The 25,809-nt window shown below is 35.3% G+C and overlaps 1 protein-coding gene across 1 annotated transcript in view; it reads right to left on the bottom strand.

Moving 5' to 3' along the window:
- LOC150100755 (FRAS1-related extracellular matrix protein 1-like) overlaps positions 1–25,809 on the bottom strand; it is a 198,325-nt gene that overhangs the window by 57,975 nt on the left and 114,541 nt on the right. Inside the window, exons 6-7 of the mRNA XM_090401883.1 lie at positions 22,469–22,686; positions 17,376–17,565 (exon numbers count right to left, since the gene is read on the bottom strand). Coding sequence (XP_090258009.1) covers positions 17,376–17,565; positions 22,469–22,686 — 408 coding nt within the window. The remainder of the gene's footprint in view (positions 1–17,375; positions 17,566–22,468; positions 22,687–25,809) is intronic.

Here is a 25,809-nt window from a genome sequence, read left to right as displayed (position 1 = left end):
GAGAAAATGGTATAAAGACAGCTGTTGCAGAAGATGTGGTGGAGATACTTAATGAGCAGTTCATAAAGGTCTTTCAATCTTGTGAATGTGACTTCATGGAGAGATTGAGAGCTGTTGATGATGGGGAAGAGAGACTGACTGTAAGTGAGCAAGGGTATATGGGGAGTTGAGCAAACTAGATGTTAATATGGCTGTGGGACTTGATAATATATCACCATGTATCCTGAGGAATGTGCCAGGGAGTTGATGCCAGTACAATATTTCATTTAATACGAGTCTTGCACTGGGTCAAGTTCTTAAGGAGTGGAAGGAGGGCAAGATTGTGCCACTTCAAAAAGGAGGTGATAGAGCTTAAGCATCAAACTACAGGCCAATCTATGTGTCAGGCATTGCAGTTAAATTGTTGGAGAAGCTTGTGAGAACTAGAATCCACGATTGAGTTGACAACAACAGTATTATCTTTGATGGACAGCATGGATTTGCTAAAGGGAGGTCATGTTTTTGTAATCTACTTACTAATTACAATAAAGTGACTGCTTCCTTGGACAGAGGAGAAAGATACACAGTAATATACTTGGATTTTGCAAAGGCTTTTGATAGAGTACCTCAAGATAAGGTGACAGTCAAACTAGAGCAGATGGGGTTGGATATTAGATTAGTGCATTAGATTGGAGACTGGCTATCTGATAGGTATCAACAAGTTGTGTATGGGGGAGCGATATCCAGGAAAAAGAAAGTCACTAGTGGACTGCCTCAGGGGGTCTGTTTTAGGGCAATTACTTTTTAACTTGCATATTAATGATATTGGTGAAGATTTGGATGGAGATATTCAGTTGTTTGCAGATGATGCAAAGTTGGGATGAACCATTAAGAGTGGAGAAGATGTTGTGGTCTTGCAAGAAGACTTGAATAAATTGATTTATTGTGCACGGGAATGACGATGTCAGTTCAATTTTGAAAAATTTAACTTTTTAAATTTTTGAAAACAAAGATGGGATGCAGAATTTATGCTTGGTGAGGATATATTATCGGAGGTGGAGGAAATAAGAGATCTTTGGATGATAGTGGATGAGGATCTGAAATTTAAGGGACACATAGCCAAACATGTGAAGACAACACAAAGGCTTCAGATACCAAGAACACTGACTTGTAGAAGTAGGGAGATTCTTGTTCCGTTGTATAACGCTTTGATTAGGCCACACAGGGACTATTGTGCCCAGATCTGGTCACATGGTTTGAAGGACATAGAGATGTTGGAAAGGGACCAGAGGCGACTGACTAAGGTTGTTTCCTCACCTCTGGAATCGAGTATGAGGAAAGATTGAGAAGATGTAATTTGCAGAATCTGGTGGACAGGAGGAAGAGGGGGAGATATGATAGAGACCTACAAGTTAGTAACAGGTTGTTATAGGATCAATGCTGGAGAGGTTCTACAGAAAATAGTGGGAAATCAGAGGAGAACCAGTGGTAATCCCTGGAAACTGTATAAAGAGAGTGTGAGTAGTGGAGTGAGAAGCAGGTTTTTTTTACAAATAGTTGTGAATGTTTGGAATGACCTTGCTGAGAGTGTGGTGTCAGCAGAGAATTTGAGTGTATTTAAAGCATGGCATGATGAGCTGTGTGTATGATAAAAAAACCTCCCAGATAAGTCTTTGACTCCATGTAGTCTTGGGTAATAATAATAATAAGAAGAAGAAGAATAAGAAGAAGAAAAAGAATTTCTCACCAGAGTTATGAAAACAGGTCACCTTCCTTTCATCACCTAACTGTTTCTAAGAGAATGAGAGCATGCATGACTCTTGTGCCTGTTTAGTGACATTGGGAAAAACACATTCGTGTAATGAACATAAGAGGATACCTGCTTACAGAGGGGAAACATGAATAAATTTCTTCTTGTTTCACTCTTTTTTTTTTTTTAACTTTCCTGTTTATGAACATTATTCTAGCATATCAAAAAAAAAAAAAAAGTTACACAACTGACAGATTAAGAGCAAAACTGGAACTGCTTACAAAAACATGATGAAAATGAAATATGAAATCCTATTAACCACCCAAGCATCATCTATCTGGATGAACCATGTCAGCTATCTCACTCTACATATCTATGTTACTTCAATGGAATATCAATGATATTGCAATTTTAATGGACACTTCACATCCATGTTTAGGTTGACGACATACTTATACATCATGGCTGGTAGCTAATGACAGATTGAGAAAACTTTGAAAAAAAAAAAACAGTTAAAATGGCCAAAGAGTACTGTTTATCTTCTTTTTCCTCTGAAAACTTCAATGGATCATAATGGTCAAAAATTCTGACTAAATTTGAAATAGTTTTTTCTTACATCACAAGGTCCTCTGGAAATTTAGTCCAATTCAGACCAAAATGATGGGGCTAAGAAATCACTTCCTCCATTGACATCATTCAGGTGTGCACAGATTACACCATTCATTCATAGAACAACTATATTCCACCAAATATGGAATATAGTTGTTCTCTTACATTGATTAAGGATTCCCAGTAGCAGTTTCAGTAGAATCAGGCCAAAACAATAAGGTTGTAAACAAGGGGGAGAAAAAAAATTTAAACTTTCACAGAAACCACAACAGGCTGCATCACTAAACAAATTAAACCCATTTCATTGAAAAAGCATAAGTGATATTTTATTTTAAAAAAACATAAGAAGGAGAAGAAGAAATAAAAAACATATCTTGCATGTAAAAAAAGTGAGTCCAGTGCTGAGAAAGCAGAGGACTGAGTATAATTTATAAGCAACTAAATCTTGTGTTTCACAGATGCATGGTGATCAGAATTCATTATAATAAATTACAAAGACAACTACCATGTTAGAGTAATAACTTCAATTTAATATAAACTAAAATAATCACCTGACTTTACTGTCAAGTCATTATCTGAAGTATATGAATTATTATTATTATTATTATTATTATTATTATTATTATTATTATTATTATTATTCAACAAATTCTATTACTATTCATATTATTATTCAACATATACATTAACGATGTTCATAACATATCCATAAGAAGTCAAATATTTCAATACGCAGATGACACTGCACTACTAGCAATCCACACAGACATTAACATAGCTCTCTGCAAAGCACAACAAGACCTAAACGAAATCACAACATACTTCCACCAAAACACAATTCTAATCAACGGCACCAAAACACAGATGCTGATAATACACAACCCAAGAATCATACGCCCTGCATCACTATCGATACATTGTCACAAATACCGCTGTCACAAATATCACAATTAACAACAAAAATACCTGCCAAATGTTCCGAAATCAAACCTGTAACACACGCAAAATACCTCGGTCTGTATATAGATTCCCACCTTAAATAGACAAAACATATAGAATACCTACACACCAAACTCTGGATCATCGCAGCAAAACTCTTCCAAGTTAAAGACATTATTCCAACCAACATAAAAAAACTTCTATATCACGGTATCTGCGAATCTCTACTCAGATACGGAATAACAGTTTATACAAATACATCAAACAGCTACCTAACAAAATTAGAAACACTACACAGGAAAATTGTGTCAACATTATTCAACATATACATTAACGATGTTCATAACATATCCATAAGAAGTCAAATATTTCAATACGCAGATGACACTGCACTACTAGCAATCCACACAGACATTAACATAGCTCTCTGCAAAGCACAACAAGACCTAAACGAAATCACAACATACTTCCACCAAAACACAATTCTAATCAACGGCACCAAAACACAGATGCTGATAATACACAACCCAAGAATCATACGCCCTGCATCACTATCGATACATTGTCACAAATACCGCTGTCACAAATATCACAATTAACAACAAAAATACCTGCCAAATGTTCCGAAATCAAACCTGTAACACACGCAAAATACCTCGGTCTGTATATAGATTCCCACCTTAAATAGACAAAACATATAGAATACCTACACACCAAACTCTGGATCATCGCAGCAAAACTCTTCCAAGTTAAAGACATTATTCCAACCAACATAAAAAAACTTCTATATCACGGTATCTGCGAATCTCTACTCAGATACGGAATAACAGTTTATACAAATACATCAAACAGCTACCTAACAAAATTAGAAACACTACACAGGAAAATTGTGTCAACAGTGATCTGGACACCTTACACGCAACAACCAATATCCGACAAGCACATGGCGGTACACAGAATTCTGAGCATTAAAAAACCTGAAACACTACATGACATTAACAAGGAATTACTTCAACATTATCTATCGAAACAACAGAGACACATATCGTATAACACGACCTACAACAACTGTCTACATCCCCACATGCTTCAACAACTCATACGGTTCTTTTGTGAGATCACATCAGATACCTACGCAACTCAACAACCTACCAAGAAAGTTAAAACACGTAGATAACTACAGAACATTAAAAAACGAACTCTGGAAAATATACCAACAAAGTTAAGAAACCATTAACACTAATATACACATCACAAATCACTAGCATCCAATGCCTACATCCCATACATAAACAGTAGGAACAACACAAATAGTGAAGGCTAAATCCCACCCTCTTCATAAAAGCTAACCCAAGCTTCGAAGTAGGTGGGATTAACTTGCCTCACTCATCTACAAGTAATCCTTATAAGCAAATGCAGAAATTTGTATGTATAATCATTCTTTCTCAAACTTAAAAAAAAATAAATAAATAAAATAAAATAAAAATAAAATAAAAATAAAAATAAATTATACAAAAAATTCTGTATAATCTTCATTGTTAATATTAGAAGAACATGTGTTGTAAATACATAATATAAAGGCAAAAAAGTATTATTAAAAAAAATTTTAATTGAAATCCAATGTAGGAATTGGAGCTAGTGCTGAACTCTGTAAAATTATAAGATGCAATGTCACACAAGATGTTTATTGTATGTATAAATATTTTAGCAATCAATAAAATATATTTAAAAATTTATATATATATATATTATTATTATGAGCCTCCATAGCTCAGTCCATATAGACGAAGCCCTTTGGTCGGGAAGACCTGGGTTCGAATCCCGTCCATGACGTGAGGAACGTTTATCTGGTGTCTTTCAATTAAAGGTGAGTTAGCCAGTCTCATACAAAGGGAGAGGATTTTTTAGCCCAAAAACTTGGGTATTTTGTTCCACAGAACAGAAAAACTGGCCCATGAACACACACGGATCTAATCATAAAATACATACTTAATCCTTGATTAGAAAGGCTCAACCCATCCTAAGAGACAATGGAGGAAAAAGGGTGAACCCCCAAACAAAATAAATAAATAAATAAATTATTATTATTACCCTCAGACTCATCTAGTAGGTCCATTTGTCATACACAGCTCACCATACTACACCTTAAACACATCCAAATCCTCTGCAGACACCACACTCCAAGGCAAAGCATTCCAACCATTCACAACTCTGCATGCTAAAAACCTGCTTCTCACTCCCTTGTTCACATATACAGCTTCTAGTGACTTCTTGTTCTCCTCTGATCTCCCAACATTTTATGAAAAACCTCTTCAACATTGATCCTATAACAACCCCTTACCAACATGTATGTCTCTATCATATTGTAACAATAGGGGTCTTCCGCTGCACCATTGTAATATCTAAAGTTATTTGCACCTTTGTAACAATATTGGTCTCTGCTTGCATTATTGTAATATCTTTACTCTATTTATCAGTGTGCACTTTTGCTTTCTTAACCTTCCTTACTTATTCTGTTGTGTACTATGTTTATCCACCTTCCGTATTTACTAGTCATATGCCTAAGAACACTGGAAAATTTTTTTAGTAAGACTGCGCCACCAGAATTTCTATATCGACATAAGACTTAGTAGTCCGGTAGATCTCTCTCTCTCCCTCTCTTACCTAGCAAAATTCCCTCAATAAAGTTTACATAAACAGTCGTGGTTTCTCAAGTACTTAAACTACACTTTTAATGCCTTAGTTGTTTCCAGCTCACAGATCGGTTTTATTTAGGAACAGTGCATTGTAAAATAAAAGATCAGGCGGCACTCTATTGACATATAATAAAAACACATTTATTTACATTAATAACAAAGTTCATTGATTAAATTATAGGGAGATTACTCTCTCTACCTATCCTTTAAACTTTTAGCATAAAGAAACAAACTTCCCCTTCCAATACTAAATGACTATACAATATAATTTCTCAATTACTTCTCCGCTTATTAAATCAAATTACTGAATTTACTCACAAGGGGGTTAGCTAGCTATGCCAAGTTATCTCACACAGTTATATTCCAATTAATAACAAATCAGAGGACTCTCTTATAGATACTTCTTATTACTATTTCTTATCGGTCCATCTATAACATATCCTAGATTACAAAAGTAATGTACAACAAAAGATGGAACAAACTTACAGAGGCTGTGTCGCACACTCTTCCAAAGGTCCTGTACTAAAGTCTCTATGCTTTTTCTTTCATTTTGGGCCTTAGGCTTCCATTTGGAGAGTCTTGCTACTGCAATTTTCCCAGTACTCGAAAAGTTCAGGCAAGAGGTTTCAACAAACAGGCTTGAAAATCGCTCTGTGGCTTTTGACTTCGGTTGACCTCCCATAGCAAAAGGACATCCGATCGACACTTGGTTTGGGTATTTACATTGGCTGTTTTCCCATCACTCCCATTCTTTTTCTCTGGTGTGGCTTCACCGTAACATCTGCTCTTCTCGATTCTACTTCTGGAACTTCTGCCTCTAACTGCCCACTCCGATAACTCTAACTGCTTACTGCCGATAACTCTAACTGCCGACGACTACCCACTCTGATAATTGCGCCTCTGGTTCTCTGCTGACTGCCTATGACTCTCTGCCAACTGCCCACGACTCTCTGCCGAACACGATGTTTGGTTCAGTCCCTTTTTATTTTACGTTCTCAGGGACCTTGCACCAAGGGTTGTAATCCCCGAAGAATTTGGCATGACTTCTTGATCTTTTGTTAAGACCGAACCGTTCTTTCTTCTCCACCGTGCACTCCTTTAATATTATCTTGTCGGGCAGCGGAAACTTGTCTGAAACTTGCCGATCTCTTTGACACTAACCATTGAAGGTGTTTATGCGCAGAGCTCGCAAACAACTTTCTCATACACTTAAATCATAAACAACTCTCTTGTACTCTTATACATAGCTATTATACAAGGTTCCGGTGGCAAAGGATTGCCTTTGTTTTTTACATTCTAGAAATTTGTTAAAGCAGTAAATACAGTCAATTCCCATAGGGTTATTTACATTAATATTTAGCATATATAAAACTAGCTATAAAAATGTCATGGGAGGACTTTGGCAGAAAATAAAGAACATAGAAAATAACTATCAAGAAGGTGGTAAGATATTCTGGAGGTTGTTGAAGAAGCTTAGAAATGGAGGAAAGGGTGTTGTAAAAGGAGTTAGAGATGATAAAGGTGACATGAAAACGGAAGAAAAAGATATCCTTGAAGTATGGAATAATTACTTTGAAAAATTGCTAAATGAAACAAGCAGTGATAGCACAGTGATAAAAAACACTCAACAGGCATACAGTCAGGAATACATATCCATATTTGAAGTAGAAAAAGCCATCAAAGGACTGAAATGTGGAAAGGCAGCTGGAGTAGGTGAAATTCGACCAGAAATACTGAAGTATGGTGGTATAAATGTCTTACAGTGGCTACACTGCATAGTTCAGAAAGCTTGGACACAGGGACGAATTCCCGATGATTGGAGTAGAGCTCTCATAGTACCCATATATAAAAAGGGAAATAAAATTGAATGTGAAAATTACAGAGGCATTTCATTACTGAGTGTTCCTGTTAAGATATATGCAAGTATACTTGAGAAACGGGTGAAAAGAATTGTGGAAGAAAAGCTTGGTGAAGAACAAGCTGGATTCAGGCCATATAGAGGCTGTCAGGATCAGAATTTCACTTTATGACAGATAGTTGAGAAAGCATGGGAATATAACAAAGATCTGTATTTAAGTTTTGTCGACCTGGAAAAAGCATATGACAAGGTGCCAAGAGAGCTATTCAATACAGTTGTAAGTCAGCAGTTAGAATTGAAGTACAGGAAGATGGTTTAATGTTAAATCTGGTGTGAGACAAGGATGTACATTATCCCCTCTGTTATTCATTATCTATATGGATCACATTTTGAAGAAAAGTGATATTAAATATGATATCAAAATGGGAGATGCTAATGTCAGCTCTTTGCTTTATGTAGATGATGTTATTATTATTATTTGACACCTCCAGGGAGTCCAAAGACTCATCGAGGGAGAGTGTGCCAACAGCATCGAACGATTGGTTCCCTTTCAACTACTAACTGTGCTCAAACTTACTTAACTGAGCCATTAGTAGCAGAAGGCTCTAGACGATGTTATACTGCTAAATAAATCCACTACAAGTCTGCAAGATTCCCTGACTAAATTGAATAACTGTTGTAATAGATATGGTATGAAGGTCAGCCATAAAAAGACAAAATCATTGAAAATAGGCAGAATCGTTGAAAATGTCAACTGCATTTTGAACGGAGAACCTGTGGAACAAGTAAAACATTTCAGCTACTTAGGCACGATTTTTAGCGAAGATGGTAAATTAAATATGGAAATAGATAACAGAATCAACAAAGCCAGTATGGTAGGAAGTAAAATTAAATAAATTCATATGGAATAAAATAGAAATTAGTCAGAACACTAAATTAGCAGTATACAAGACAGTGTTCAAACCAGTCTTAACTTATGGATCTGAGAGCTGGATCAGAAGTAAAACACTTGACCAAAGATTAGAGACTGCAGATATGAGAGTCCTGAGAAAGATTATAGGCATGAACAGATGGCATCAATGGCAATATCATATTAAAAATGAGGATATTAGGAAAGAACTTGACATTGTCGGCATCCAGGAATGTATTAGCAGAGCTAATCTCAGGTGGTATGGTCACTTAAATAGAATGGGTGAGGAAAGATTAGCAAAACAAGTGTTCTCTGCAAGGTTGGCAGAAAAATGACCCAGAGGAAGACCAAGATATAGGTGGATTGATACGGTACAAAGTGCATTAGACAATAGAAATATAAGATCTGATAATGTTGGAGTCTTGGCAAGTAACAGACTGATTTGGAGAAAAATTGTAGATAGGAAGTTAGTAATGATGTAAATCTTTCATGTAGTATTATCATATCCTGTACACCTCTTGAGGGTACATGGCAGGAATTTGATTATGATGATGATGATGATGATATTTAGCATAAAATATACAGAGACAAACAAGGTTATTTTTATAACAATCTTATGAGACTTGACCTCTGTAAAAATTGATGTAAAGTGCTTTGGTATTTCCAAGCTACATTGAGTTTTACAATATCACCTCTCTTCCACGTATCCACTAGACTCTGTAAATTGCATCTTCTCGACCTTTCCTCATATTCAACATTTCAGAGATCAGAAACTACCTTAGTCAGTCGCCTCTGGACTTCTCCAACATCTCTTCATCCTTTTGAAAACCAGGTGACCAAATCTGGGCACAGTAGTCCATATGTGGCCTAATCAGTGACTTATGCAATGGAACAATAATCTCCTTACTTCTAGAAGTCAGTGTCCATCGTATCATTCCCAGAATTCATTGTGTTGTCCTCACAATTTTGGCAATGTGTCCTCTAAATTTTAGATCCTTATCCACCATCACCCCACGATCTCTTATTTCCTCTGCCTCCAACAATATATCATCACCAAGCATAAATTCTACAATCAATCTTTGTTTCCCAAATTTTAAAACCCTACATTTTGCAAAATTGAATTCACATCCCCACTGCCCATTCACTCAATCTATTCAGGGCTTCTTGTAAGGCCACATCTGCTCTACTCCTCATAGTTCATCCCCAGATATATATATATAAATATATATATATATATATATATATATATAGTAGTTCAAGCCTTTATGAATTAATTGGTTCCTGGCGACCTTTAACTTTGGGTTGAAGGTCGTTCATGAATTGGGATTTCATAAAGCAGGAGTTTATTTGTTATGTTTGTAAGAGAGTTATGAGAAAGAAAGAGAGTTATGTTTGTAAGAAGGAATATATAAAATATAAAATGCATATGAAATGATATGAAAAGGCTTTACTGACTAGATTTATATATTTAAAAAATAACATAAGAAGGATTTTAAATGAAAAAAGATGCTTTGAAAAAAAAACTGAGCTCATTTCTATATCACTGGATGAATCGACAGCCGTCAAATTAGTAGGAGATATATTAGGAAGCTTCGGAGCATTTTTTTTTTTTCAAAGAGGCCTCGAGTGTCATCTGCTTTGTTTGACTTTTGCTTCTTTTCATTTAAAATAGCTCAATAGCAAGCATTATTCATTTTGCAGGAAAATTTACTAAATCGTTCAAAGTCTGAATCTTATGATTCAAAGATTGCATGAGCTTTTATCGAGAAGTTAAATGTTTCTTTTAGGCCTTTTAAAGTGAATAACTGAGTTGGAGTTCATATTTATTACCTTCTCTGTCTTTTTATTAGGATTGAGTGAGAGTTCATAGTGTGAGATTGAAGCAGCCTTATTAACATCACCTTCCGAAACTTCCATTGCAACTGGCTAGTGCTAGCCATATCTAAGATTGCTTGAGTTTCAGAATTCACAATCTTTGTTGGGTCTTCAAAGCCTTCAAAATTATAATTAAACTGAGGACAAAGTTTATGACATACTCCTTTCATAGTTTTTTCGGAAACTTTATGCATACTAAACGGAAACTAAACTGTTGAATCTCTTCCAAAACTCTTTGAAAGAAAAGTTTCTATCTTTATCAGTTGCTTCTATTAACATTTCAAGCCTGTTTGAGATGATGAGCTCTAAACATCACAATCACTCCCTGATTTATTGGTTGTAAAAGAGAAGTTGTATTTGGAGGTAAAAATACGATTTTTACATTAGGGCAAATGTAAGCTACTGATGAGAGATGGCTAGGTGCACTGTCAATTATCAGAAGCATTTTAAATGGAATTTGTTTTATTCTCACAATCAAGTTTCACTTCAGGAACAAAGTGATGCATAAGCCAATCTTCAAATAGGGAACCCCCGTGAATCAAATTTTATTTGATTTCCATATTACTGGGAGAGTATCTTTATTAATTCCTTTTAATATTCTTGGATTTTCTGATTGATGCACAGAGGTCTTGCAGTAATAATAATAATAATAATAAAGGCTTTAACTTGCAATCGCCAGCAGCATTTACTCCTAATTGTAGAGTGATGCGATCTTTTGATGCTTTAAAACCTGGCATTGAGGATTCTTCTTTTGCGATGAAGTTCTTGCAGGCATCCATTTTCAAAAAGGCCTGTCTCATTGACATTTAAAATCAAATTAAAGAAGTAAATTACATGCAATGGCAAGTAATTTACTTCTTTAATTATTTTCTCTAATTTTTGGATAAGATTTTGCAGTCTCACTATCGACACTTGCAGCTTCACCTTGTATTTTTATGTTATGCCAACAAGATCACTTTTTATAGTGGTCAGACTACCCATTACTTGAAGCAAAAGTCTCTTTGAAGTCATCCCCTTTTTTGGTCTTTCAATATTTTCATCATCATCATCATCAAATTCCTCCCATGTACCCTCAAGGGGTATACAGGATATGATAGTACTACATGAAAATTTACATCATTACTAACTTCCTATCTACAATTTTCCTCCAAATCAGTCTGTTAGTTGTCAAGACTCCAACATTATCAGATCTTATATTTCTATTGTCTAAGGCACTTTGGACTGTATCAATCCACCTATATCTTGGTCTTCCTGTGGGACGTTTTCCTGCCAACCTTGCAGAGAACACTTATATTGCTAATCTTTCCTCACCCATTCTATTTAAGTGACCATACCACCTGAGATTGGCTCTGCTAATGCATTCCTGGATGCTGACAATGTCAAGTTCTTTCCTAATATTCTCATTTTTAATATGATACTGAAATTCATGCCATCTGTTCAACCATCTAATCTTTTTCAGGATTATCATATCTACAGTCTCTAGTCTTTGGTCAAGTGTTTTATTTCTAACCCAGCTCTCAGATCCATAAGTTAAAATATGTTTGAACACACTCTTGTATGCAGTTAATTTAGTGTTTTGACTAATTTCTCTCTTATTCCATATAAATATATTCAGTGGACTTCCTACCATACTGGCTTTGTCGATTCTCTTGTCTATTTCCATATTTAAGTTACCATCTTCACTAAAAATCATGCCTAAGTAGCTGAAATGTTCCATGGGTTCTCCGTTCACAACGCAGTTGACATTTTCAACGATTCTGCCTATTTTCAATGATTTTGTCTTTTTATTGCTGACCTTCATACCATATCTATTATAACAGTTATTCAATTTAGTCAGGGAATCTTGCAGACTTGTAACGGATTTATTTAGAAGTATAACATCTAAATTAAATGATAATTTCGTCAGCATAAAGCGAAGAGCTGACATTAAATTCTCCAATTTTGATATCATGTTTAATACCACTTTCCTTCATAATGTGATCCATATAGATAATGAATAACAGAGGGGATAATGTACATTCTTGTCTCACACCAGATTTAACATTAAACAATCTTCCTGTACTTCCTTCAATTCTAACTGCTGACTTACAACTCAAATAAAGACTAAGTATTGCTTGATATAATGCCCCATTGAAACTATATAACTGTAGCATTTTGAATAGCTTCTCTCTTGGCACTTGTCTTTATATATGCCTTTTCCAGATCGACAAAACTTAAATATAGATCTTTGTTATATTCCCATGATTTCTCAACTATCTGTCATAAAGTGAAATTCTGATCCTGACAGCCTCTATTTGGCCTGAATCCAGCTTGTTCTTCACCAAGCTTTTCTTCCACAATCCTTCTCGATCATTTGTGAAGTATACTGGCATATATCTTACCAGAAACACTCAGTAATGAAATGACTTTGTAATTCTCACATTCAGTTTTATTTTCCTTTTTATATATATGGGTACTATGAGAGCTCTACTCCAATCATCCAGAATTCATCCCTCTGTCCAGGCCTGAACTATGCAGTGCAGCCACTGTACGACTTTTATACCTCCATACTCGAGTATTTCGGGTCGAATACCATCTACTCCAGCTGCCTTTCCACATTTCAAGCCTTTGTTGGCTTTTTCTGCTTCAAGTATGGATATGTATTCCTCACTGTATGCCTGTTGAGTATGTTTTACCACTGTGCTGTCATCACTGCTTGTTTCATTTAGCAATTTTTCGAAGTAATTACCTCATACTTCAAGGATATCTTTTCTCCCAATTTCATGTCACCTTAATCACCTCTAACTCCTTTTACAGCACTCTTTCCTTCATTTCTAAGCTTCTTCAACAACCTCCAGAATATCTTATCACCTTCTTGATATTTATTTTCTATGTTCTTGCAAAAGTCCTCCCATGAATTTTTTTTTAGCTAGTTTTACACAGTGTTTATCTTTCTTACATTTGTCTCTGTATTCTCTAAGAGTACAAGCTGACTTATTTCCCAGGAACTTTTGATATGCTTTCTTCTTTTCCTTCACTGCCTCTTTAACTTCCCGTGTCCAACATGGAGTTCTGATTTTTCTATCCTTGACACAACCTCACCACATGCCTCTCTGGCTGAATCAATCAGGGTTTTCTTCAAGGCTTGCCACTTAATCTCCAAGGTTTGGTTCCTGCTCTCAAACTCTTTCATTTTTTCTTCAATAAACTTTGTGTATTTTAGTCTACAGTTCACATCTGAGAGCTGCTCAACTTTTATTCGCTTTAAAACTTTCTTATATGTTATTCTTTTCAATATGAAATTCAATTTTATCCTGCTCAAGACAAAGTAGTGATCACTTCCAATTTCAAATCCTCTGTACACTCTGGTGTCCTGCACCAGGGAGAAAACATCACTATCAACAATAACATAGTCAATGAGACTTTTCTTATTCCTTGCCTCTCCTCTCCATGTGAATTTGTGCACATTTTTATGTTGGAACATGGTGTTAGTAATAACCAGTCCATGTCCTGAGCAGAAATCCAACAGGTATTTGCCATTATTATTAGCTTTGCTCTTTTCTCCAAATTTTCCCGAAATATTTTCGTATGTCTGACAATCATTTCCTACTCTTCTATTTAGATCCCCAACAAGAACCAACTTTTCCTTTTTCATTGTGTCAGTTGCTTTCTCTAAAGCATCAAAAAATTCCTCCACTTCTACCTTAGTAGAACCTTCTGCAGAACCATAGGCACAAATAAGTCTCATTGTCCAGTTCCCCATTCTCATATTTTTCTACTCGAGACTGCCTGCCATTCAAGAAGATTAGCCTCGTATTTAGTGTTGAATACTATGGCTACTCCTTCTTTTCCTTGATTTTCATTGGCTGAATATAACATTTTGTATTTATTGCTCAGAAAGATCTCACCAGTTTTGTTTCAGTCACCCCTATTATGTCGATCTGGTACTTATCTAATTCCTCAGTTAGCTCCATTTCTTTGCCATTCAGGCTTCTTATGCTGATAGTACCGATCTTTAACTCTGGTGATGTTGAGTTGGGTGTGTTTTCAGATTTGTTCCAGTAGCTGACTTTTTGCTGTTTGCCCTGGTTCCCTGGCGAAAACAACGGGGGCCTTGTTTAATCTGGCGATGCCCCAGGGAGCATGAAATTTTACCATGTTGTACCATCATTTTGTATTTTGGATTTCAGTATTTTAAAAATGGCTAGTGCTTTAGTACAAATCCTTGTGTAGGTAATAAGCATGTTTAATCATTGAGTTTGGTCGCTTATCCAAGCAGTTAACAGTTTTTCCATATGAGGAATTATACTGTCTGTTTCTTTGTTATGCAACCATGTAGACTGCACGGATTGTGCATTTTTTTCTTCTTTCAAATATTTTTCTTTATCCTTTAAAATGGTGCAAACTGTAGAAGCGGCAAGAGAAAATTTCTCAGAAAGAGCTTTAACAGTGAAACCTGCTTGTTGACTGGTAATAATTTCATATTTTTTCTCTAACATAATTGCATTTCTTTGTTTCTTTTTGACATTGTTGGAAAAGTGAAAAGTTAAAAAGAAAACAAAATAAAAAATCAGGTGTAATTGAAGGAAACTAAGAATAACACACTCATATCACCAAGGTTCGTAAGTAACTGAGGCTCATTCTAACTGATCATTACATACTGCGTAATTCCCCATAAAAATTTATAAAGATAAAAATTCATAAAGTGAGAACTACTTGTACACACACACACACACACACACACACACACACACACACACACACACACACACACACACACACACACACACACACACACACAAAGAAACGAACTACATTACAATACACATAGTAAGCTAAAGTCATACTAATCTGGTCAAGTGTTAACACTGCTGGCCTAACCTCTGGTGGAAAAGAAAAACTTACTACATCAAAGCTAGAATTCTGTTATCTGTTTATTATTATTATTATTATTTATGGCATCTCCATGGAGTCTGGAGACTCATTGCGAGAGACTTAAACCAACCATCATAGACACAAATCCTATCATACCTCACCTTGAATCACTGTCAGGAAACTCACAATCGATTCGCAATCCATTCCACTCACTCACTCACCACTCTCGATGCAAAAAATCTGGTCTGCACACCCTCTAGTAACCACACTCTTACACAACTTCCATGGATGGGATAGCCCCTAGTTCTCTGACTATTTGTCATACACTGAAAAATTCCACTTGCATCAATTTTATTAAACCCCTTTAATATCTTAAAAGTTTCTATCATGTCCCCTCTTTTCTGTCTATCAACTAAACTTTGTGACCCACAAACCTTCAACCTATCCTCATATAATTAAATAGAAATTGCTCACAATTAACTTAGAAGAAAACAGTATTGATGGTGGGCAGCATATGAAATAAGAACTAAAATTATTTTACATTATGAGAAAATATCAAGAATAGTGAGGGAGCTTGCTCCACCTTTACTTCGAATTGCCTTCGCCGATAGTTTTTTGGCATGAAACTTATAGATTGTAGTTATCGATCTTTAGTTTTGCTTACTGGCTATAAAACAACAAAGGATGTTTATCCCCTTATTTTCAACTAAAATTATTGTTTAAAGTCCTAAAATGAGGATTTGCTGGATAACTTGAAACAGAAGTTATGTGAGTTGAATGTGTGCCATCTGTATTCTTGGGATTTTTAGGCCACCATTATCATTTAGATTAGAATGTTTGATCAAACATTCATTCCAAGTTTTTGTATGATGTAAGGAACATCATACAAAATAAGTAAGTAAGGAACATCGATTTCATATAGGGCATTAAGAGCATTATCAGAGACCAAATTGAGAAATCAGAAACCTATGCCAAATTGAGTGGAAAGGCACCTGTTCCTGAAATATGAAATCCTGAAGCTTGTAAGTACAAAAACTTGGTATGAATGCAAATTTAAAGAAAACTGTAATTTTGATCAACCATTTTAATTTAAACAATAGTGGTAGCCTAAAAATCCAAGAAAGTGGATGGTACACATTCAGTCTACATAATTGTTGTTTCAAGTTCTCTAGCAAACCCTCATTTTAGGACTCTAAGCAATCATTTCAGCTGTTATGTCATACATTAGCAACCATCAATACTGTTTTTGTTCTAATTTATCTGTGAGCAATCTCTCTAGCCTCACTTTTGTTTTAATTTATCTAGTAGTAGTCAAATAAATAATAAAGGACTTCAGCTTTGATGAAATCGTTTTTTTTTTCCCCACAATTTCCCACAATTGAACAAATTAGTGTGATTTTAGCTTGTCTCTTTGTATATGCATGTATACTCCAGATGATGACCTTCACATGAAGGTTGAAATCTTGGGTGATTAGTTTAGTTTATGTTATATTGTAGCTATTACTTGAACACAGTAGCTGTCTTCACAGTTTATTATAATGATAAGCCTTGAATAGCATTATTTTGAGTGTTAGGAATAAATTTCTTCTGAAATTCAAGCAGTACCATAACAGTAGCCTATCTCCTGTTTTGTGAGTCCTTGTAATTATATATTATTATATATTATGCTTCTTTTTTTTTTTTCTTTTTTTTTGAGAGTGGAGAGAGCAATACTAGAAGAACACCCAATATCCGTTTATTGCTATAATTTTATCTACCTGGCATTTCAAGGGTCTGGTTAACATAAAATTTATCACATATTTTAATCTAGTAATTTAATTTCTTAGACATAGTTATAATTAATACATTTATCTGATTTTTTTTTTTTTTTTTTTTTGTTGTTGTTGTTGTTAAATTTCTTTTTACCTGTTCTGATAATCTAACTTTTCCACCTTCTTCAACTACTATGTGCTGTAATAATCCTTCATTCCAAACTGGCATTTCATCATCAATTTGCTCTATTCTGATCAATACTTTTCCAGATACTTCATGTAAATTATCACTAACTCCAACTGTGAACATATCTTTGTAAGATTCAGAATCATCATGTACATACCTAAAAAAAAAAAATTAGAAAGCTATAAGATATGATAGATAATGTGGATGTTAAGAGAAGCAACAAAAATGAAAAATGAGTGATAGTGAGGAATCCTTTTTAAGGTTTATTATAAAAAGTTTCAAAATAAATCTAGAACTGGCAAGATGAAAACCTATTGAAAAAGAAATGTGAACATATATGTGTATCTACATGTGATATTTGTTTGCTATAGGCTCTTCTATCTTTTGCATGTGTGAGATATATATATATATATATAAATATATATATATATAAGATGCAAACAACAGTAATGTAAAAGGAGATGTCAGTCTTTCTGGTATTTTAGCAAGAGCAGGAATAGTGTGTTGGAAATTATGACTTTATTAAGCAACCACATTGAAATGAGCGTTCCAGCAGAGAGAAGTAGGATTGAGAGTGAGAAGAACAAAGAGAGAAGAAGATTTAACAGTGGAAGGTGTGAAGGAGAATGAAAATGTGGAGGTTACAATAGATGGCTTTGACTGTGTGGCTGAATGTCAATTGAGAGGAGGGTGCTTGGAGAGAGAGACAGAAACAGAGGTTCTGACTGAATCAAGAAAGATGAACAGAATAAGGTGGGGGATTAAGAGGATGTTAGCTGATGCAAGGAAAACAACAGAAGTGGAAGTGAGAAGTTAAAACAATGAAATCAAGGATAGAAGCAAAAGGAAGAAGAAGAAGAAGCCAAGAGCACAATGTAAAAGAGGAAATGAGAGGAAGATGTGTGTGTGTGTGTGTGTGTGTGTGTGTGTGTGTGTGTGTGTGTGTGTGTGTGTGTGTGTGTGTGTGTGTGTGTGTGTGTGAGAGAGAGAGAGAGAGAGAGAGAGAGAGAGAGAGACTTGATGTCAATAAGGTGATAGGATTTGATGACATATCACCACTCTTCTTAATTCCAGGGAATTGGCAGTTACATTGGTATGCCTGTTTAATAAGAGGCTTGCAACAGCATAGGTTCCAAGGGAGTGGAAGAAAGGTAAAATTGTTCCAATGCATTAAGGTGGTGATAAGTCTGTAACTTCAAATTACAGGCCAATCTGTATATTTGGAGTTGTGGTGAAGTGTGGTGAAGTTGTGGTGAATTATTGGCATGGATTTGTTAAAGGGAGATCGTGTGTCACTATCTTACTTATGTGCTATAACAAGGTGAGAAATACCTTGGACAGGGAAGATGCATATACAGTAGTGTACTTGGATTTTGCAAAAACCTTTGATAGACTGCCACAGAACAAACAGTTAAATAAATTGAAACATATGGGACTGGATAACAGACTTCTGAGTTGGATCAGTGAATGTCTGTCAGATAGGTATCAGAAATTTGTATACTGCACCCTCTTTTGGATGCAATATCCTAAAAGAGGAAGGTTACTAGTGGTGTGCCACAGGGATCAATTTTGTGACCATTGTTGTTCAATTTGTATGTTAATGATATTTGAATGAGTTTTACTAGAGATATGCAGCTGTTTGCAGATGATGCAAAATTGGGGAGGGCAATGCAGAGTCAAGCAGACGTTATGGCCTTACAGAAGGACTTGAACAGACTGCATGAATGGGCAGGTAAGTGGAACTATCAGCCCAATGTTGCAAAGTGTAAGGTTTCATAATTTGGTAAGGAACAATGTAATGCAAAGTATACACTTGGTGGGGAAACTTGGAAGCAGAGGAGATGAGAGATCTAGGAGTGATGGTGGACAAGGACCTGAAATTCAGGGGTCACATTGCACAATTTTGTGAAGATGTCACATTGGGTAATGGCAATGATGTGAGGATCCTGACATGCAGAAATAATGAGGTTATGATGCCATTGTATAGGCCTCATATCAATTATTGTGCACAGATTTGGTTGCTGGGTTTTCATGGTGATGAGGATATGTTGGAAAGAGTGCAGAAAAAATTCACAAAGGTGGTTAATGGTCTTTGGAATGTGGAGTATGAGGCCAGATTGAGAGAATGTAAATTGCAGCCTCGTGAATAGGAGCCGGGGGGGGGGGGATATGATTGAGACATATAAGCTAGTCAGGGGATCGTTATCAATGTGACATGGAAGAGATTTTTCATAGAATGGGAGAGGAAGGGATAGAACAAGAAGCCATCACTGGAAACTGTATAAGGAGGCTGTGAGCAGAGAAGTGAAGAGCAGGTTCTTTGGATGAAGAGTGCTTGATGAGCAGAATGCCTGAATGTGTTGTGAATGTAGACACATTGAATCAGTTTAAGGCACTGTTGGATGAGCACTGTGTGTAATAGTGTGAAGCTCCCATGATGAGTCTCTGACTCCATGGAGGTTAGATGTTAATAGTAATAATAATAATAACAAAATACGAGGCAAATAATGTTGGATGTAATATCCAATTGATTTATATAAATAATAACAAAATATTGCAAAAAATGTCATATTTAAAAAGAAAAAAACTTAGAATAAGGAGTACTGCAAAAGGAATCAGAGATAATTAAGGTCACATAACAGCTGAAGATAGGTATCTTTTCTATAACAGTGAAAGAGCTGTTATAGAAAATATCCAGAAGAAATGTAGTAAAGTGCATATATTTCAATACTGGAAAAAGTCATTAGAAATCTAAAATGTGGAAATGCAGCTGAAATCATTGATATTCAACCAGAAAAGCTCATATATGTATAGCAATATGAAAGGTTTGCAATACTTTACAATACTATACTTATATAACCACAAATGTAAAATTCAGGATGACCAAAGTAAAGATACTGTTAGAATTAAATGAAAAAATGGGAGGAATTTTCTTAGTGATTTTTCAGGTATGATTTATGCAAGTATACTTGATAAGAGACTAAGAAAATTGTGGAAAATCAATGTGGGAAAGAACATTCTGCATTCAGGCCAAATAAGGTTTTTCAGGAATCAGATATTTACTTTAAGAAAAACAGTTATGTAATTATGGGAAGATCACAGGGATATGTATATCACTTTTGTATATCTGTATAAAAGCATATTATAAGGCACTAAGGGAGAATCTATTCAAAATACAATAATTATATGTGCAAATGGACATACATGTCCATTACACACAGCAATATGTAGGCTATATTATGTTGTAAGGTAGCTGTGAGAACTGTAGCAAGCATAGGAAAAATGACTTGATGTAAATCAAATGAAAGAAAACAAGAAAGAATGCTACAGGATTCTTGTCACAAACTAGTATTTTTTTATTTTTGATGCACGCGCACGCACGCACACGAACACACACAAATAGCTTCTCTTAATGCCTAATTTCAAATCTATTATCTGTTTGAAATGTAACCCATTATGCTAATAAAAATCCATTCTCTCATCAAAATTATTCCCTATATCCCCACATAGTGAACACAATGCTTCAACATTACTTATGAAGTCATTTGCCATCAAAATCCTCTCAACTCTTCTATCATGGCAACAGGCTTATTGTTGCCATGACAGATGTTAAGATTGTTATTTCCATTTTCTCGGACTTATATACCATGATTCCTTATATTTCTTCCCTTGTTCTCTCTCTCTCATTTAATTTGATGAAAATCTTTACATTCTCTTTCTGTTCTCTCTCTCTCATTTAATTTGATGAAAATCTTTATTTCCATGCCACATATCTCTAATGTCGCTACTTTTATATCTCTTTTACACACTTTCAGGGGCGAATGCTGGTCTTGAAATTCATGCTTGCTCTTGTTATCATTCAGGGAGTGACAGGTGTGATTGAAGTCTGATTAGATACTGACCATTTAAAACTATATATTAGAAATTTATGTACATTTAGTCATACAAATACAACATTTATTTTGCAAATGATATTCTATCTTTTTCAATTTAGCTACTTGAATACAAATTCTACCCTATGGTTCTTCTTTATGAATTGGTCAATAACATCATCATAAAAAGTTGGTTGCAACTTAATTTTCCCCAGCAACATGCACACTTGTAAAGGCTGGCTGAAGCTCACTAGCTAGAGCTACTTTGACTGCATATGTCCTGTGTTTAAGATGACTTGAAGGGAGCGGAAATGGCTGAGCACATGAAATCACAGTGCTGCAGCGAGGACCTGGAAGCTCCAACAACCGAGCAAGCCAAGGTAGCTGTGACTAGACGAGCAAGCATCGGCCTTCAATACACAACAGAATTATTGCCGCGCAAGCTTAAGACGTCATCTACTACAAAAATAAAAGCCTAAATGGAATGCTTATAAATGCATGTATTTATTATCAAATAAATATTACTTCTTTCTTAAGTAATGAGCTTGCACAGCAAGCATAGCAAGCATGGAGAATTTGCCCCTGCACACTTTCGTTGCATTTGATCCTTTAGTCTTGTGTCCACATGAATGTCACTCATTCTTGTCAGTATGAGTGACATACTGACAAGAATGTATCTGTGGATGAAAGAAAGAATTTCAAGAGGGAAGCATGAAGTATATTTTCTGCCTGAATAATGAAAAAGATGAGAGGCTGTATAGTGTGAATATACAGCCTCTCATCTTTTGCATTATTCAGGCAGAAAATATACTTCATGCTTCCCTCTTGAAATTCTTTCTTTCATCCACAGATACATTCCTTAACATATAAACACTCCAATGAATGAGAATTCTGGAGTGTTTATATAGCTCAAGTCATATTTGTTTATATTGTTTATATAGTGCAAATGGACTATATAAACTGTGGTTTAAATTTAATGAAAAATTTAAACCACAGTTTTATTTATTTTTCAATATGCATGTTTCTGAATTATTATTTAAGCATTTCAACATTCAATAGAAAATACCATAAAATCAAATTTTATAAAATTTAATAACCATACATATATACTAAGAAAAGGTTCGTATACTGTTATTACAAAGGGTAAATATACTATTATTACAAATAATGAAGGATCAAAAATCATACTTCAGATGAAGAGCTAAAATGTCATCAAGTGAAAACTCTTCTTCTACATGTAACACCTGATTCTTATATTTCAGCAAACCATGTTCTGGAGCAATAAGAAGTTTAATCTTAAGTTCTGATATTACAGTGTCGAGGTCATAAACAGATAGCTCATTTGTTGAGAGCAAAGCAGAGGCACCTTCTTTTACAATCAATTCACCAGTGTGGAGTTGAGGAATCTTAATGAAAGAAAGAAAGGAAAAGGGGAAAATAAAGAACTTATAAAACATCTGAAGTTAATGAAATAATACAAAATTGTTTATGTATTTTTACTGTTACTACCTAACAAGTATCACTGATTTATCAAGATTCATTAGAGAAGGTCCACTATTCACTCTACTTAAACTCATTCAAGTAGTTAATTGGCCACGTGGTTAGTGTAATGTATCCACTCTCCAGGCTGCAGGTTCAAATACCATCTAGGGAATGGATATTTGTGATTGTCTTAGTTCATTGTCAAGTGTGAGCCTACCACTCCACTTATTGGAGGTCAGAAGTGACTTGAAGGTGACTTCCATATTTGGTCTCTAAAGTTTCATGTAATATCTCTAGCAGAGTTTCCAAATTATGCACAAAATAAATAAATATGCATTTCTATTATTTTTTACTCTTTTAGTTATTTATTTATTTTTATTAAAAATATATGAAATTAATAAAAATAAATAAAAATCCTGAACTTACCCACAACAATGTACTATAGGTTTACAACCTTTCATGGGTGCAAATCATAAACAATTTTTTTTTTTTAATTTCAGTACATTCCATATCATCTGTAGTAATGAATTCCACTCATTCCTCACTCCCCTGTAGATCATATGTTTAATTCAATTTTCAGGATGACTACTCCCCCCCCCCATACATTGCAGATGTATGAAACTAATCTTCATTGTATTCATTTGGTAAGCTTCTCAATAAAAAAAAAAAGAGTTTAAACTGCATATTATTATTATTATTGCAGGCAATTCTCACTACAAACACACTGTTATAGTAAACTCACCTTTAACAAAATATCTAAATGTTTTGACCAAAATCAATAACATTAATGCTTCTAAAATAAATTATTTACCATAACATATCCATATCTTCCAATATAATATACTATTCCATCAGTCCCTAACTGGATACACTTGTTCAAACCCTCTAGAAGGATTCTATTTATTCACCTCTTTTCATGCCAAACATCTACGCTCAAACACTTGCCATCCCCACTTTCTAGTATTCCTCAAGAAGACAGAACTACACTATATCAAGCTAATCTCTCCTCCCCTCTGTCCTGTGACTTGTTTCAGAGACCTTGATATACCTTCAATGCCCAAATTTACTGAGAGGTCTTTGGCCAATCCATAGAGGACATTTCAGCACAGCCTGTCAAAAGTAAACTGAATTTTTGGATTTCTTCAGGGGTCGAGTATGAGGAAAGATTGAGAAGATGCAATTTGCAGAGTCTGGTGGACAGGAGGAAGAGGGGGTAGATATGATAGAGACCTACAAGTTAGTAAGGGATTGTTATAGGATCAATGCTAGAGAAGTTCTACAGAAAATAGTGGGAGATTGGGGTAGAACCAGAGGTCATCCCTGGAAACTGTATAAAGAAGTGAGTAGTATGAGAGGCAGGTTTTTTTCGTGCAGAGGTGTAAATAATAGGAATGCCTTGCCTGAGAGTGTGGTGTCTGCAAGGAGTTTGAATGTGTTCAAGGCACGGTACGATGAGCGGTGTGTGTGATAAAAGGACCTCCCATGAGGTCTTGGGGTAATAATAATAATAATAATAATAATATTATTATTATTATAAAATACCGCGCGGTTAGCCTAGTGGCTTTGCGCTTCGCAACCATATGCCTGGGGAAGGAGTGTCCTAGGTTCGATTCCCGTCGGTGACGTGAGGAGCTGAAGGATCTTCCTCAGCCATAGCCAAGTTAGCCAGTCTTGGGCGTGGACAGCAGGGTTTTTTCCCCAGTTTATTCTGGGGTTTTTCATCCCGCAAAGCAGGCAAACTGGCCTTGAGAACTCAACACTACAGGCCATAGGATACACCGGGGCATAGGGCTGACCACCTTATCCTGTAAACGGAGTGAGGTCCGATGATCAATGGACCCTCGACACCGCAAGGTAAAAGAGGGTATAAGGAAGATGATGATGATGATGATGATGATGATGATAATAATAATAACAGTCTTAGGCAGAATGTGGCAGAATGAAAAGAGTATCAAGAGTTCTGTATTTGGTCATAGTATCAGAGGATCTGAAAGTGACCAAGATGACATACCTACTTCCTACTGGTGAGACTGACCATATAGTCCTGACTTGGATTTAAACCTGCTTGCAGCAGTACAATGGATGAAAGAATTTAAAGGGGGTGGTCAGTGAATGGGAGATACTTAAGAAAAAATTGTTGACAGCATTGACAGACTGTATATCTCGAGTGAAGAAGGTAAAGCAAATTGGAGTCAAATGGATGGCAAAAGGAATAAAAGAGGAATTGCAAAAGAAAAAGAGATTATGGAAGGCATATAAAGAGAGAGGTGGAGAACATTTGCAGAGAACATTTGGTGGAGAACAAGAGGAATATTAGAAGGTCTCAATTAAAAAAAAAAAAGCCTAGTGTGTTATCCGGATTAAACTTTCCCATATTTTTCACAAGGATGGGCAATCATTTCGATTCAAGTTAGAGTGTTGAAGTAAGGCCTCAGTACTCTCTTTGAATAGGCATTTGAATTTATAGCAACATCTGTGTAGAAGGCAAGTCCTGGACCAGAGATCAATCGTACATTCTTCATAACAAATCCGATAAGTCTGGATTGGCGAAACACAGGATAGAGACAAGCCACAATATTCTCTGGTCCAGGACTCACCTTCTACACAGATGTCGCTATAAATTTGAATGCTATTCAAAGAGAGTGCTGAGAGCTCACTTCAACGCCCTAACTTGAATTGAAATGATTGCTTATTCTTGTCAAAAATATGGGAAAGTTTAATCTGGATAACACACTAGGGTGTTTTTTTTTTTTAATTTAGACCTAATTCCTACATTAGTCTAATGTTATCTTTAATTGAATTTATAAATTAAGATTATTATATGAAATTATGAATTAATACCTATAATTTATTCATCACTCTGATGAAATTTACCTCTCTTTAGTGCTTAGCAATGTAACATCACATGGCTCGTTCTACTTTTCAACAATCAATTGTTTGTATTCTACCTTGTAAAAACTGTCCTATCAAGCCACTGAGGATAGGCTGTTAATTTCAGACTGAAATATTTGGCAAATATTAAAATATTCTTGCGTTAACGTGTTTAT

The sequence above is a fragment of the Typopeltis vanoorti genome, chromosome 12, assembly GCF_054136105.1.
Source record: "Typopeltis vanoorti isolate ZY-2024b chromosome 12, IOZ_Tvanoo_1.0, whole genome shotgun sequence".
Lineage (NCBI taxonomy): Eukaryota > Metazoa > Arthropoda > Arachnida > Uropygi > Thelyphonidae > Typopeltis > Typopeltis vanoorti.
The sequence above is the reverse complement of the archived record's forward strand: the minus strand, read 5'-3'. Positions and strand labels throughout refer to the sequence as shown.